This window comes from Hemiscyllium ocellatum, chromosome 30, assembly GCF_020745735.1.
Source record: "Hemiscyllium ocellatum isolate sHemOce1 chromosome 30, sHemOce1.pat.X.cur, whole genome shotgun sequence".
Lineage (NCBI taxonomy): Eukaryota > Metazoa > Chordata > Chondrichthyes > Orectolobiformes > Hemiscylliidae > Hemiscyllium > Hemiscyllium ocellatum.
Window position 1 is genome coordinate 24,732,957 of NC_083430.1, and position 17,550 is coordinate 24,750,506.

The 17,550-nt window shown below is 38.8% G+C and overlaps 1 protein-coding gene across 1 annotated transcript in view; it reads right to left on the reverse strand.

Annotated features, from left to right (window-relative positions):
- The window catches only part of akirin1 (akirin 1), a 36,499-nt gene extending 19,684 nt beyond the window's left edge, over positions 1–16,815 (reverse strand). The window contains exon 1 of the mRNA XM_060847241.1: positions 16,316–16,815. Within this exon, the coding sequence (XP_060703224.1) occupies positions 16,316–16,511 (196 nt within the window). The 5' untranslated portion in view covers positions 16,512–16,815. The remainder of the gene's footprint in view (positions 1–16,315) is intronic.
- Between the last annotated feature and the right edge of the window lie 735 nt (positions 16,816–17,550).

Here is a 17,550-nt window from a genome sequence, read left to right on the forward strand (position 1 = left end):
TGCAGGTGAATTCCTTGTGACCCAACTACTTTGCAAGGGGAACTCCTCTTTCCTGCTGGATTGGACTGGAGCCAAACATTCCCTGCTTAAGTTGCACTGAATAGTATTAAATTTTCTTTTAAATGGTCAGGATAGGCAGCTATTCTCATCCTCTTCCTTATGGAGAAGAGTGCCTATTCGTCAATCTGGTCCAAACTTTCATCTTTTGCTTCAGAATGATTGACAAATTTGATGAAATCTCGCTTTTTTGGAGATATCCATTTTTCACTACATATCATAGTTCCTACTTGCTGGGTCCAGTTAGCTATTAGATTAGATTCCCTACAGTGTGGAAACAGGCCCTTCTGTCCAACCAGTCCACACCGACCCTCCGAAGGAGTAACCCCACCCAGACCCATTTTCCGCAGACTAATGCACCGAACACTTTGGGCAATTTAGCACGGCCAATTCACCTGACCTGCACCCGGGAGATAGCTCTCTTGAGACAAAGCTGGGTAAATCCTCCACATTTATTTAAATTTTCACAGACTGGGTCTCTCCAATCAGAGCTTGAGCTCCCACCCACATTTTGCCTCTTCCTCTCTTTTTTGCAGTCTGCCTCTGTCAGGTTTGTTGATATTTAGAAAACTCTCCAACTGATCATATGATGGTTTCCAATGGATTGTTCCCCTTTCGAAGCCCATTCTCATGATAATATGAAATCACATGGATCTAGTGTCTAGGTAAAAATACTAATTAGCTATCTTCTAGACCACCACAACCCTCAAACCCCACTCTATCTTGGATTAAAGAATCAGTTTACAAAACCTGATGTTTATAACATTTCCTTAATATGGGCAAACTAACAGTCCATCAACCATAAGATTTATTTTTTAACAAACCTGATCAGATACATCTCTGGAGCAGGTAGGACTTGAACCCAGGTTTCTGACCTAGAGGTGGGGACACTGTTACTGCATCACAAGATGCTGGGGTCTGGAAGTTGAAGTAATTTTTCCTCTGTTACAGGTAAAAGCTGGGGGGTTGTCTTCCTGATGCTTGAATCACATGAGAATTTATTAGTGGGCGGCACGGTGGCACAGTGGTTAGCACTGCTGCCTCACAGTGCCTGAGACCTGGGTTTAATCCCCGACTCAGGCGACTGACTGTGTGGAGTTTGCACATTCTCCCCGTGTCTGCGTGGGTTTCCTCCAGGTGCTCCGGTTTCCTCCCACAATCCAAAGATGTGCGGGTCAGGTGAATTGGCAATGCTAAATTTCCCGTAGTGTTAGGTAAGGGGTAAATGTAGGGGTATGGGTGGGTTGCGCTTCGGCCGGTCGGTGTGGATTTGTTGGGCCGAAGGGCCTGTTTCCACACTAAGTAATCTAATCTATTTTTACTTTTCACTGGATTTCCCTTGGCAAAGGTGTGTTTGTGGGGTGTTACAGTATTGGAACAGTTATTGTTTTAGTTGTAAAATAATCTATTATTTTGTAAAGTTTTCCAACAGAGTTGTTATTCCAATTTCTTCTTTCTTTTGTTGTCTTTTCACTATAGTATATTATTAAAGTAGGTTTTGCTTCAAGACTGGTAGTGTGACCAATTGAGTTATATCTGGAATGCAATGCCTGGCACCCTTTAAAATAGGAACAGTTAGAATCTAGGTTATCTTAATAGGTTTTAAGGAAGTTGGGACTGACCGATAACAAATTCAGGCTCTTTTTCAGGATCAAAATTTCTAATTCCAGGTTGTGTTGAGAATTATTCGACTCAAAAGGCATTAAGCAAGGCTTGTTGGTGTTCTCCTTTCAGGTGTTGAACTCAGTTGGTTTAAATAGGGTGTGTCTTGTGTATTAAAAGGTTCTTTCAGTCAGAGTTTTCTGGGGGTGGGAGAAGTCACTTGGGAGATTTACAGAAAATGAGTAAGACAAAGCTTTCGGAATTGGTAAACAAGCTGAAGTTAGGATTGTCAGTGTCTAAGGAAAGGGGAAATAATTGTGGCAATCGTGCACCATTTACAATTTCCAGGAATGCCATTTGAATTTTAGCCATGTCCAAAGATTCTGTGTGTTAGATGCAAAAGAAAAGGAAACCGTTTCAATTAAAAGCAGAGGAAAAAGAAAAAAGGAAAAGAATGGCCCCAGTGGCAGAAGCAGAGGTGAAAGTTAGGAATAGTGATAAGGACAGTGGACAGCAATTTCATCACAGCAAAAGATCTGGTGGGGATCTGTTTAAATATGTCCAGGCATTGCCTAAGTTGGACAAGGTGACTGTAGAAGCCTTTTTCATTTAATTTCAGAAAGTGGCTAAATAATGGTCGGTGACAATGTGGGTGTTCATCCATACAAAGTTGGTTGGTAGAGTTGTGGGGTATTTGCAGCACTAGAGGAGGTATCTAAGTAGTAAAGTGAAGTGAAAAATGCTATCTTAAGTGCTTATGAGCCAGTAGCAGAAGCCTACAGACATTTTAGAAATCTAAAAAGGAGGGAACCTGGTCAAATGTACAAACAAAGCCATTTGATAAGTAGAGAAGGCCACTGAAAATAGACCAAATATATGACACTTTTAGAGAGAGAATTATTCTGGAGTAGTTCAAAAATTCACTTCTTGAGGTAGTGAGACCTCGTGGAAGTTAACACTGCAAAAAGGATTAGCAACCAAAATGGCAGATGATTATAAGTAGGTTCACAAATCAAAGTCTGGCTTCCAATATCAATTTCAATCAGTGAGGAATAGAAATATCCTTATGAGGTAAAGGAAAAGGAGATCACATTGAAGATAGTAAAAGACAGCTTACCACAAAGTTAAAAAAAAAACCCTTGAGGTGGAAAGAGAAGTAAAAAAAGCCCAGGTGGTTTCACTGCAATAAAATAGGCCACATGAAGTCACCATGTTAATGATTTGGAAAAAAGCACTTGGAAGATGGGATGTGGGAGAGCAGGAGAAGCCAGTGAGTTTTGTTTAAGTGGTAAAGGAAAGCAGGGTGGAAGGTAAAAAGCTGCAAAAGAATGCACAACCTGATCGGGGGTTGGTTAAGAAAAAAAATGCCAGATTTCTTTGAAGAATTTACTTGTGTGAATAAAGTCTACTCATGTATGCCAGAAGGAGCAAGTAAAGAAATTAAAATCGAGAGATACGGGAGCAAGACAATTTTTGGAGAGAGATGAGCAGATATGTAATTCAGAATAAGTAATGCCAGAAAGAGTGTAATATGTTAAACTTTTAGTGAGAAGAGCAGTGTACCATTATATAAAAGGAGGTTGGAGAATCCAGTGACAGGTGGTGGAGTGATTGGAGTACTAAAGAAATTCAATTCCAGAAATACATTTTATCCTTGATAATGATTTAGCTGGATCACAGATGGCAGTGATGCCTATTGTGGTTGAAACTGGCAATTAAAAAAGGTGTTACAGAAAGTATAGAGAGTCAGATGCACAGCATGGAAATAGAACCTTCGGTCCAACTCGTCCAGGCCGATTAGATATTCTACCTAATCTAGTCCCATTTGCCAGCACCTGGCCCTTATCCCTCAAAATCCTTCCTATTCATATACTCATCCAGATGCCTTTTAAATGCTCTAATTTGTACCAGCCTCCACCACTTTCTCTGGCAGCTCATTCTACACACACCACCCTTATCTTGGAGAATTTTCCTGACCATGGGTCAGCAGTCACAAAGTCACAAGTTGAATCAGGAGGAGATATCAAGGAGTAAAAAGGAAAGGAAGGTGAAGTTCAATTTACCAGAAATGATGTTCGCTCAAATGGTTGAGAAAAAAAAAAAAAAAAAGAGTTAGTGGACAAAATATTTTTAGTTCAGAGTTGAAACTAGTTGAATCACAACAAAAAAAAACTAAAGCAATTGCACCAAAAAGCATACATAGAAGAATCTGAGTATATCCCAGAATGTTACTACCTTAAAAATGAAGTCTTGTTGAGGATACGGTGATCACCACATTCAGGCAAATGAAAAATGGGCGGAAGTTCATTAAATTGTATAACCGGTGGGTTATCGAAAGGAGATGAAACGGATAGAATCATAGAATCCATACAGTGCCTGAGGTTTTCCAATTACCTGACATGAAATGAAGTGTCTGGCAAAATTCAACTCCATCCTTATGTAATCCAGGCCAGTAAAAATGTTTTTGTATTTTGACTCAAGTTTTCCTTACACCTAAATGACCACCTACTGGTAATTCATGGGCAGCATGGTGGCACAGTGGTTAGCACTGCTGCTTCATAGTGCCAGGGCCCCAGGTTTGATTCCAGATTCAGGTGCCTGTGTGTGTGTAGAGTTTGCACATTCTCTCCCCATTTGCATGAATTTCCTGTGGGTGTTCTGGTTTCCTCCTAAAATCCAGAAACGTGCAGGTTAGGTGGATTGGCCATGCTAACTTGCCCATAGTGTCCACGGATGCATAGGTTGGTGAACTGGCCACAGGAAATGGGTTACAGGTATAGGGTAGGGGGATGAGTCTGGCTGGGATGCTATTTGGTGAGTCAGCATGGAATTGATGGGCTGAATGGCCTGCTTTTGAGAGATGAAACAGGAAGCAGACAAGAGAGCAAATATCTCCACTCGCAAATTTTTGAATAAAGTGCTAACGTTACTCCCAGGAGTAGGTGAACCTTTAAAGACAAGGTTTAGTGGGCCTTATCAAATTGACACGAAATGGAGCGAGGTGAGTTTTTCCTGATAATAACATCAGATAAGAAGAAATCTCAGTGTGTAATGTGAATATGTTCAAATGTATTTTGATAGGGAAGAAAAGCAAAAAAGGAGTGTGTGTGTGTGTTACTGGTTACAAAACAATTACATTCAAATGATCCCAATATGGACATTCCTCAAAATAAGTTGGACAAATTAGTAAGGTCTCAAAAATTGAGGTAAATTGAGCTACCTTCCAGAGAAAAAAAATTGAAATGACCTGAAAAAGAATTATTAAAAACACATGGGGAGATATATGGGAATAAGCTGGGAAGTGCTAATCTGAGTATGCATGATGTAAATAGGGGAAATGCTGTTCCAATTAAGCAATATCTTTATAAACTTAACCCTCTAAAAGGTTGGCACAGGTTTAAAAAGTAACTGAACGCACGCTCAAAGACAATGTAATCAAAGTGAGTTGCAACAAATCATGCCAAAATTGGATGGTATCCAACAATTGTGTGAACTATCACAAGGTCAATGCAGTTACAAAACCCGATTTATATTGGAAGACGGTCTTGAGAAGATGGAACAAGTAACTTATATTTCTAAGGTGGACTTAGAAGATACTGGGAGGTACTTTCTTCCGAAAGAAAAAAAAAGAAATTTTTGCTTTCGTGACTGTACCAGTTTAAAATTATGCCATTTAGTATATAAATTGGACCAGACATTTCAAAGGCTAACCAATAAAGCCATTTTGGAATTACCCACTTGTGGTGTACATGATAAGCTGGTGAATTTTAGTCATACGTGGAAGTAATACTTGGAGCATCTTTCAGAATTACTCAAATCAACTTCAGGAGGAAGGCACATCTGGCCGAGTGAGTTCATAAAAGCCCAAGTCACGCTCCTGGGCCATGACAGACATGGAATGATGGCCCTATGTGTTGTGAAAACAAGGGTACTGGCAAGTTTCCTATACCATCAATGAAGAGGAAAGTACTATGATTCCTATGAGTAAGTTTTTTTTTAAATCAGAAGTTCATGCTGAATTTTAGTAGTGTGGTTGCTCCATTGATTGTTGAAATGCAGAAAATTTCAATGGATAGAGGAATGTCAAAGCAATTTGAAACACTGAAAGCTGTGTTAACCACTGCTCCAGTGTTAGCCACACCTCATTACACAAAGTCATTCAAGGTGACTCTTGATGTGAGTGTTGGTGATGTACTCTTGTAAGACTATGCCAAGATAGAAAGTATGGGATATTTTTCCAGAAAACTTAATCAAGGAAATATTTCACAATTAAGGAGACTTGAGTTTGGTACTGGCGCTGCAACATTTCATATTGCCTGTTGTGTCTAAGACAAATGTACACACTGATCATAACCCCTTAATATTTTTGGAAAAATAAAAGGTAAGAATAGCAGATTCTTTAGATGCAGCTTATTAGTGCAGCCATTCGGTTTTGAGAATGTGCAAAGGATATAAGCAGACAGGGAAAGAGATAAGCTCTGAGTTTTGTGAAACAAGATGTTCAGCTGAGCATGATTCAGATCAGATAAGAACTTGCAGTTAACGATGGGGTGCTGGAGGCAAGGGTGATGGGTTAACAAGGTGCAAAATCAGTCATTATTGGAAGCATTCAGTATGCAAGGTCACCTAACAAGGGGAAAAGTAGAGTATCCATTCTATGAATCCAGTTAAGAAGGTTAAGAACATTCATTCTAGTAACAGTAAAGGGCTTGGTCTCTGCTATTGACACCTTGATTGTAACAGCCACTCAATTAACTTGTATGTTGACTTAGTTGGATGCTCCACCCTGTAAAGGCACTACATAGTTCATTGAGAAACTGCTGTTCCAGAGAAAACTGAGGACACATGTCTTTGTGCACATGGGCGATCGTTCTCTCTCCCTCTAGGGCCCAGAATAAAAAGAGATGGAGGTAAAACTATACTGTGTCACTGTGTTTTGTGCGTCGGGGGGGGGTTCGCGGGGGAAGGGGGGAGAGAAGGAGGAGATGACAGTTTGAAAATTATACATGTGCCAGGATAATAAACAAAGTTGCTGATGTGCAGCTGTGACTTTGATGATGATGGAGGCATTCGGTGGCGGGAAAAACAGACTGAAAAGGACTCAAGAGAACTTGTACCTAATGCATTGAATAATAATGTAATAATAGCACAAGATTAAAGGTTTCATTTTTAAAAACCATCTTTGTATATTTATGGCTCTTTTTCGAAAAGACCAGGGAAGGTGTAACAAGGGTGCTTTTGTGGAATTTCTATGGAACAGTGACTGTTTAGTAGTTAAATAATCTTTTATTCTGTAAAGATTTCCAAGAGAATTAAGTTATTCCAATTTCATATTTCATTTGCATTAACTATAGTATATGAATAAAGTGTGTTTTGCTTCCAAGATTGGTAGCTTGACCAAGCAAATTGCATCTGGAATGTAAACCCTGGCAGTTGCCTTTAAAATCAGAAAAAAGTCTAGGTTATCTTCTAAATATATTTTAGGAGGTTTAGTCTGATCCATAACACTATAAATTTGAAAAGTGACAAAAAAAAAGTTCGGCAACTACAGGATCATAAGTGCGATCAAACTACAGGAACAAATTGTGTAAAAGAAACTGTAAGCAAAGATAGAATAACCAAGGATCTGGATAAGTAGATAATCAAATAACTACCATTAAGTTCTGAAAAGCAAATCAAGTAATATTGAGATTGCTTATTGATGTATTCTGTATTGACAACATGATAATATTTCACAAATTAGATTTAAGAAAATAATGCACATAAGACTGCAGGCAACCTTGCAAATTGGATCAGGAACTGATGAGGAAGGAGTTGAAAGTGTAAGAGTGCACTCTCCAATTGGCAGCATGTATCAGGTGATATCCATTCATCAGAATCTAGACTGGGTCTTCTACTTTAAGTTTTTAGATCAGGTTTTTACTTTCATTGAAGGAAGTGTTTAATAGCACATTTGGAAATTCAAATAAATTAGAAACCAAGATATTGAAGAGCCATAGACAAACTAATAGCATTTGGCCCATAAGCCTCTAAAAACTTTCCTTACCCATCCAGATGTCATTTAAAAAAGTGTTATAATTGCACCAGCTTCCATCACTTCCTCAAGCAGCTCAATCCATACACACACCATCCTCTGCATGAAAAAGTTGCCCCTGAGGTCCCTTTTATATCTATCCCTTTTCACCTTAAATCTCTGCCTTCTAGTTGTGAACTTGCCCATCCAAAAGGAAAGATGTTGTTTACTTACTCCATCCATACCCCTCATTATTTTATAAGCCTCTCAGGTCAGCCCTCAGCCTCCAACTCTCCAGGGAAAACAGCCCCAGCCTATTCCGATAGCTCAAATCTTCCAAGCGTGACACCACCCTTGTAAATCTTTTCTGAACCCTTTCAAGTTCCACAACATCCTTCCTATAAGATGATTCTAGGACTAGGAATTGAAGAAAGTCAGTATTAGTAAGGAGGTTGCACTGAAATATTTAAGGAGCTGAAAGTTGGCAAGTCCATATAACCAGAGCCTTAAAAAGGTGCGACCAAACAGAGTCAGTGCAATTTTGGAAGGTGATTAATTTCTGGAATGATTCTTTCTGGTTGAGTGCTTGCAAATGTCATCCCAGTATTTACAAAATGATTAAGGATATGTAAAATACAGACATAACTATCAACCCATCAGCCTTAAATCAGATTATGGCATTTTCCCTATTATAATCACAAGGATGTGACAAATGGATGCTTAGACAGCATGGATTTGCCAATGGAAAAACATGTTTCATAAAGTTGAAGTTGTTTGAGGAGATTTGTAACAAAAATGACAAAAGGAAAGTCTAAGGAAGTATTACATTTGAATTTTCAGAAGGCTTTAATAAGAACACCCCTCCCCTCCCCCCAACCCCCACAAGAAGATTAAAGCACATGGGATAGGAGACAACCAAAGATTGACTAAAAGACAAAAACAGTAAGGAATAAATGGGTCATTCTCACATTGGCACACAATTACTAATGGGGTACTGCAAGGATTAGTACTTGGCTGCTACTGTTTACAATATATAATCAATGATTTGGACATGGGACCAAATGTAATATTTCAAAATTTGATTGAAAGATAAAAAATGGCTTCATGAGGATTTGCTCAGGCTTAGTAATTAGGCAAGAACATGGCAGGTGAAATATGATGTAGAAAAGTTAAGGTTACACACTTTGGTAGGCAGAACAGTTCTTAATTGGAGAGAGATTGGAAAGTGTAGATGTGCAATGGGACTTGGGTGCCCTTAATTATGCACTGAAGGCTAAAACACAGGTGCAGCAACAATAATAAAGGCTAATGGAATGCTAATCTTTAATCAAGTGAGGATTTGAGTAGAGGAGTAGAAAAGTCTTGTTTCAATTATATAGGAGTTTGATTAAATTCCACCTGGAGATAGCGAGGACTGCAGATGCTTCAAAGTCAGAGTCAATAGAATGTGGAGCTGAAAAAATAAAGCACAGCAGGTCAAACAGCATCAGAATAGCAAGACAGTTGACATTTCAGGCAGGACCCTTCAGTCCTGATGATGGGTCCTGCCAGAAACAATGGCTCTCCTGATGCTGCTTGACCTCCTAGTCTGCATCTGGACTACTATATACAATTTTGGCCTGATCTCAGTCAGGATATTATTGCCACGGAGGCAGCACAATGAAAATCAGTGAGTTGTTCCTGGAATGACAAACTTATCCAATGAATAAAGACTGGGTAAACAGTCTATATTCTCTGGAGTTGACAGACGATCTCATTAAAACTTACATAATATGTCAAGAAAAAAATAAAGAGATGACAGGGTAAATGAAAGCAAGATGTTGCTTTTGGCCTGAACTTGACGAGAATTGGCCACTTAGGACTGAGGTGACATGTTTCTTTACTCAGAGGGAGGTGAATCTTTTGAAACTCCAGGGAGTTGTGAAAATTTTGTATTTAAGTATATTCAAAGTGGAAATTGAAACCTTGTGGGTTACCAGTGGGGTAAGGGGTTATGGGGATATGTGGATAAAGATACTGTAGTGCTTAAACAGCTATGATCATGTTCAATGAACCAATAGGCTTTTCTGGCTCAATACTCTTGTTCGGTGTTTCTAAGTTTTCAAAACTACAATAGATAGTTCACCACATGGGCTCCATGACTGACAAATTCTGAAGGCAAACGATTAGGAGCAGAGAAATGAAAGTATTCAGGTGTGCAAGCAAACAAAAACCAAAGCTCAACCATGGCAATAGAAATCAGAACAGGCCAAAAAGGATCTTGGTCACCAATGAGAAAATTGAAATTCAAAAAATGGAAGTTATCCTTTGTCCCAACAGAGCCACAACTGGAATATAGTTTGGAATCTGGTGCCCAAAACTGCAAAGACTATTAATTTTGGGAGGAGTGTCTTATTAGAGATGGTCAATGCTTAGCAGTTGTGTGGCATAAATGTCCAAGCCTGTATATTATCCAGATCTTTTTCAATTTGAATATGGACTGCTTCAGCATTTTAAGAGTCACAAATGATGCTGAATGTGAAATGCACAATTATCCCAACTTCTGACCTTACAATGGAAGGAAGATCATTGACGAAGCAGCTAATGTTGGTTGGATCCAAGACACACTCCTAAGAAACTCACGCAAAGTGGGACTTGTTTAGTTTGAGAGAAAGTTGAACCAAAGCATCTGTTTCCATGCTGTATAACTAGGAATACAGTGTAAATTCAACAAAATTACATTAGTGTTGAAAGTGTTCTATTAAAGACAGGACAGTTCACAATGAGCTGTATTCTCTATTTTAGAATACCAAGAATTGATCCAAACCAAAATGATGTAAAAGGGTTTTGATACTGTAGATAAATAAATTTTAATCTACAAACTTTAAAAAAAACTTACCATTGAAATTACAAGCAACATTACCATAACATCCAAATTTCAGATTTTTGTAATTTAAATGTCGGACTTCAGACTACTAATTTCTTGTGAAGAGAGCAAGAACAAACGTAGACCGGAGAACCTGGTCACTACATAACTAAATGGCAGAACAAGCTCAAAAAGTTTATTGGTCTATCCTTGTTCCAAAATTATTTGAATACTAAAGGGGCTTTGGCTGTGGGCCAAATGGTTAAAACAATAGACTCAAAATTTGTAACGGCGCTTGAGGTGCATTGGTAGTGTCCCGAACTCTGGACCAGAAGGCCCAGGTTTAAGGCCTAGGCTCCAGATGTATGATAACATCTCTGAACAAGTTGATTAGAAAATAAAAAGTACAAAGAACCAAAAGAGAAAAACCTGAAGGAGAGCACAATAAACTTCAAATTAATCAAAAATCGCTCATCCTAAAATTCTGAAATGAATCTGGTTGCAATCTTTTGGTTCTTTTTAAAAAAAAAGGTTCAGATCTACATTTACCTACTATGCGCAAACACTACATTTTTTTTAAAAATGGAAGTAGGCAAGTTCCACATTTCTCTACCACACAGTATATATCCTCTAAACAAATAAATATTTAGTTCACAGAGAGAGGTGGCCAGACTAAGTCTTCCGCCATAATGATATTAAAAAGGTGCAAACTTTCATTGAAACAGAGTCAGATGTACAACATCAGTCCAACCCGACCAGATATCCCAACCCAATCTAGTCCCATCTGTCAGCACATGGCCCATATCCCTCCAAATCCTTCCTATTCATATACTCATCCAAATGCCTCAAATGTTGCTGAGCAATATGGCTTCACCTGAGCAGAGCACAATTTTTATCACAACTGAGAGCATCCCCAGAAGTTAGACAAAAATTTCACAAATTGACCAACCGCTCAGGAAAAATACCTAGTAACAATGTTTAAGCAGGAAAGTCATCAGCATCCTGCAAGCTGAAGGGAGCTTAAGGGACCTCAAAAAGACCACCATAATATATCCTTTCCAAATTAATTTACTCATCCAAAATGGCTAATACAAGACAGAGAGGAAACACTCCCAATTAATTAGCTTAAGGATATTTTTCCAATATTAATTTACAAAGAGTAATTTTTTTATGCAAAGTAAATCTAGGATCTTTTACTCTCCAATTTCTATCCATTTAAATCTTTTTGAACCATTAACAGATTTACTTCAAAACAATATAAAGTTTCAGAGAGATTATCTCAGCACTCTTCTTTAGGGGCAACACAAGGACATGGGAGATATTTTCTCAACCTGTTTAGAGATGAAATGCTGCCTCTGGGAGTAGGAGAGATATGAACCCAGGACTCTTGGTTCAGAGTTAAGAACACCATCACTTTGCCACAGGAGCCCTATAGCTGGCATTATTATTCATGCAGGTGTTTCAAATGAATTATACTCCTGTTAGAATTGTCCCATATTGGTTTATTCAAGAATTTCAAGATGAGTTTTCAACCCAGTAATACAAATGCATGAATTAGAAGTTGAAATTCAGCCCATTGACTCTGCTCTGCCATTCAATAAGATCATGACTGATTGTTGGGAATTTAGAACATCTACCAATACATGTTGAATATTTAAGGCAGATGTAGACAAGGAGATCGAAATGCCATTTCCAGCACCTTGTAAAGTGGAGAGATCCTCTTAAAAATTTCTCATCATCTGGAATCTTAAAAATACAACTACTAATTTTAAAGTGTGATTCCCTCCTAGCTCTGGACCTATTCAGAACAGGAATAGCCTCGTCAAAGCTATTTTTGATTTTACAGTTATTTTAATAAAGCTGCGTAGACATGTTTTCATGCATCTCCAGTGCAGGTGGGATTTGAACTCTTAGCTCAGAGGCAGGGACACTACCACTGTGCTACAAGAAGATTATTAATCTATTATACTTCAAATCAAGTCATCTCTTATTCTTCTTCATGCCAGTGGAAGAAATCAGTCTGCCCACCCATTCGAGCTACCAATCCAGTAAACCTCCTCTGAATTACCACCAATGCATTTGCATCCTTCTGTAAATAAGGAGACCAAAACTACAGAGACAACTTGAGATCCGATCTCAATGCCCAGTGCAAACAAAACATAAAACATCCTTACTTTTCTTCAATTCTAAGGAATACATCCCATTAGCCTTCTTGATTATGTGATATATATGCATACCAATTTTGAGAATGATGCACCCAGAACTGAATCCTTTTGCAACTCAATTCTGCAATCATTCTCCTTTCAAGTAATACTGGACTTTTTAATTCTTCTTGCCAAAATTTAATATTTTCCTTTTATTATACTCTGCCAGGTTTATGGTACTCATTCAACTTATATCATTCTGTCTTCTCCACAAGATACTTTCTTCAAAAATTTATCCTCACTTCTCTCATTTAAGTCATTGAAGACAAGTGTAAAACGAGACACACAAAAGGACCTGTTTATGCATAATACTGCTGTTACCATGAACTTTAATTTTCCATATTCTCTTCTTGAAGGTTTTTATAATAGCAACACAGTGAAGATATAAATCACCTCAATTCAAAATGCTTGTACATACACGTGAAGTGCCATATATCATACAAATTAAGTGCTGAAATAGGATTAAATCAGATGGATCTTTCCTGCAGTACACATGATACACCAAATGGCCTCTTGCTGTGCTGCTGAATTTCTGAATGGATGAAAACTGAAAACCAGTACAGCATGGTGCTTCATAGGCCTATAATGATCATGTCTAATAAATTAGAAGAAAATAATTTTAGTCAGTTTGATACTACAAGTCACTGATATAGCATTTTACCCTATCGCCCCCGGACATCACTGGCAAGTCAGCATTTATTTCCCAGAGGGCAGTAACAGTCATCCACATTGCTGGAGGTTTGGGTTCACATGTTGGTAAGACCAAGTAAAAATAGCAGACTTCCTTCCCTAAAGGATAAATCATGAATGAGATGGATTTTTAATGACAATTAAGCAGTCACGCCATTAGGCAATTTAATTCCACCTCATTATCGAATTCAAATTTCATCTGTCATTGCAGGATTCAAACCGAAGTCTCTATAAATTTAGCCTAAGGGTCTGGATTTACTGGTCCAGTGATATTACCACTACATCACCATCTTCTCCCATCTTTATAAAATCTGATTTTTCCACCAGCATGGGGATTTTAATTTTGAAAGATGAAACTATGAAGTAACTAGGTAGGCAATGTGATCTTGAAAAGTGTGTGTGTGTGTGTGTGTGTGTGTGTGTATATATATATATACACACACACACTTCTCAAAATCAGGTGCTTGACCCTCTGAAGTCAAAAAAAATGTAACTGTGCCAAAAGGAAACAAATGGAGCAAAATCTTCCATGATAAGTAACACTGAAACTATGAAATTTTAAAAGCTGTTTCTTCAAATGAATATTTGAAACCCAAAATAATCTTCGCATACAAATCTATCACCAATAATACTTCATGACATTAATCTGCATTAAGCATAGAAAACATCTTAACCTGCAAGATGGAATAAAATGCAATAGGACAGGTTTATGGGATTGTTGAAGCTTCTGTTCCACCCCTCTCCCAAATCAGAACCACTAATTCTTCCTCCAATCTCAACTGCAAGCAATAGCAATTACATTTTTTTAAAAATTCACTATTAGGCAATAAATGCTGTCCCAGCCAAAGACACCCATCTCTAGTTGCTCAAGATAATGGTATGTTGCTTCTTGAACCACTGCAGTTTGTGCACTGTAGGTCTACCAAAATGCCATTATGGAGAGAGTTCCAGAATTTTGACCCAACACTGAAGAAATGGTGATAGATTTCCAACTCAGGATGGTGAGTGGCTTGGAGAGGAACACATGGATGACGTCTCCAACTATCTGCTACTCCTGTTTTAGATGATAGTGCTCACGGGTTTGTAAAGTTTTACCGAAGCAGCTTTGGTGAATTTCTACAGTGCATCTGTTTATTGCAAGCATTGGAAGAGGTGCCAGACAGGCTGCTGTGTCCTGGGTGGTGTCAAGCTTTAAGCATTGTTGAAGCTGGAGGCTTTACAGGCCTCAAAACTTCATATGTTTAAAAAACTTGGTTTATTTGACTCTGGTAAAAATAGGCTGTAAAGAGAATGACCTCTGATTCAAAAATATCTAAATGCCAATTGATATATGAATGTGATGCAATTAACATTTAATGCACTGGCATGCACGGATTCTCAAGTGATATTTGCAAAATATCTAAATTACATTCTTTCCAGAACAGATCGCAAAAACAGTGTTTATGAAGGGTTACCAGTTCTAAGAAACATTAATTTTGTCGTAGATAACTCGTATCAGCATCAAGCAGAGTCAATTCAGTCAGAGTAAACGTTCAGCTCCATTAAAGCTAAATCCTCACATACTCCTCTCCACCCCAACTATAAAAGATCACTCTGAACTGATTGAGCACCTATTTGAGGTGTGGGAAGATGACAGCTATGTCCACTAAAAAAAATGATGTGATCAGCTAAATGGCCTATTAGTGGTTCACATTCACTTCTCTCAATTTTGTAGCCTGAGAGACAGTCACAGATTGCAGTACATATTAGATCAGGAGAGCTTGTTGCAGATTTAAAACTACAAAGGCAAAATACCCTGCAGCACAGCATCTTGCAGCTAATCAACACAAGCACAACCACGAAGCTTGGCACCGTCACTTTAAATTCTATGTTCATAAAAAGTAAATTGTCTTTAGTTTACTTTGCAAACATGTGAAACACATAACAGTATAGAAATCTAACATTAGTCAGTGAGTGTATTGTCCAACTCACTGCAGATTTTGGCTTATAAAACATCCACTTAAAATATAAAATATCATTTTCAAAACAATAACCAAATGTACCAGTGATTCATTAAAATGTTTAATTGTAGTTTAATTCTATTAATGCACTAGAAATTTTGATTTCAAAATCTGTTCAAAAACCAATGTACCCGAAGATAGTTCACCAAAAATAAATGCTACCAGTCTACCCTCCCACACACTTTATAAATTAAATAGATCGCGTTTAAGTCTCTATTTCATTAGATATGTAACTAACACGGAGCATAATGTTTAGTAAAAAAAAGCAGATTGCCAAGAAACGATTTCAATTCTGAACGATCGTCTTTATTTGAGACGGCTAATAGTTGAAAATGCTGTACAAATACACTCTAATACAGAAGATAAAGACCTGATTGGAAATGCAAAAATCGAAGTAGCAATTAAGAATAGGATTAGAATTGCGTTTACACATTAAGTTACATCCAAAAGTCGAGCCTTAATACAAAAAAAAAGACTTCCGCCAATTAATCCTTCATGGTTTTCGGGAGACCTCGGTGAGATTTTCCCCCTCCCAAACAAAATAACTGGCAGGTTGTAGAGTATAAAACACTAATATATTAGAAGATAATATTGACCAAAGTAGATTTAACAGCAGCCGAGTACCCTTCCTCCTGCTATAAAAAAAATGGCAGCCGTTTTGAGCGGATGGCTGTTTAAAAAAAGAGATTTCCAGCTTTAGTGTGCAAAATTGGGCCTGTTTGACGGTGGTAACCTATCAAGCTTCTCGTTGTGGAGCTGCCAAAAGGTCCAACAGCAATGAAGCAGATTGCGAAACAAAGACTAAACGAATTCCCCAGGAAGCTGCACCTTTAACACCAAAAATAATCGTCACTTTCATTGCTATTGTCTGGCTTTGCCATTGCTCCGCCGCTGGTTGTTTTACCTGGTGTGAGTCGATGGGCTGAGGAACTCTCTCCGCCGAAGGCCGCCGCCTCGGTCTTCAGGTACTTCTGGGGCGATGGTGTCCCAGTGCCCGGGCCTGTTAAAGGCATACACCGCCTCCGCTTCGGGGACTGAGACTGAGGGCTGAGCAGCGCGTCAAACTCGACGCTTCGTTTCAGTGTGGCCCCACACGCCATGATCCGCCAACACACGCTCACAGCCACCGAGCTCAAACCAAAACGGGCGGAGAGGAGAGGGCAGGGCAGGAAGGCAACGACCGAGCGCTCTGAGGAAACCCACCGACCTCCGCGCTCCCCCTCCCCCCTACTCCTCGAGTCTGAGTGAAATTAACCCTATTCGACCCTTGTCAGGGAAGGTTTAAAAACTCCAGAACGGCGCAGTGAAGCCGCCCTGTTTGAGGATGGCACTTCTCCTTCAGCCTTTGGGCAGCTTTCGCTTTTCAAACAGCAATGGCGTCTCCGGCCAGGCACCGAGCAACAGCCTGACTATCAGCAGCGTCACAATGTAGGCAGCTCCACTCAGCGCCACTGCTGAGGGAGGACCACTCACACAACATACAACATTACCTCAATAAAACCACCCACTCACTCACATACCCTCATCAAAACTATTCCACTGGTGTAACAAATTTAGAATACATTATTTAATACTTTACTAACATGGAAGTAGCTATATTAAATAAACCGAATTCACATGAGGTCACCTACCATTGTTTCTTCATACATGCATTTCTCTATTAAAGAGACACTATCTTTATTTTGCAGGTTGACGTTCAAAATTAAAAGTCCTTAATTCCACCAGTTTTTTAAAGCACGGTTTCCACCCATCCGACGGAGGTGGAATTCAGTTAATTTCAAAAATAATAATTGGAGGAAGTTGTAAAATATGTTACAGATTTTTGGCCATAAAATTAAGCTTAACAAATAGTATTGTTGATTTTGGGGACTTGCGACCAAATTTGACTAAAATAGGCAGTCGACAATGGGTCACAATTTTCTGACAGTTGAGTTTTTCTAAGACAAACCAGGGCAGGACTTACACAGTTAATGGTAGAGCCCCGGATAGTTGTCGACCAGAGAAACATAGCAGTGCAGGTACACAGTTCCTTTAAAGTGGTGTCACAGGTAGACACAGTGGTGAAGCAGGCATTTGACACGCTTGCCTTCATTGGTCACAGCATTGGGTATAGGAGTTGGATGTCATGTTGCAGCTATA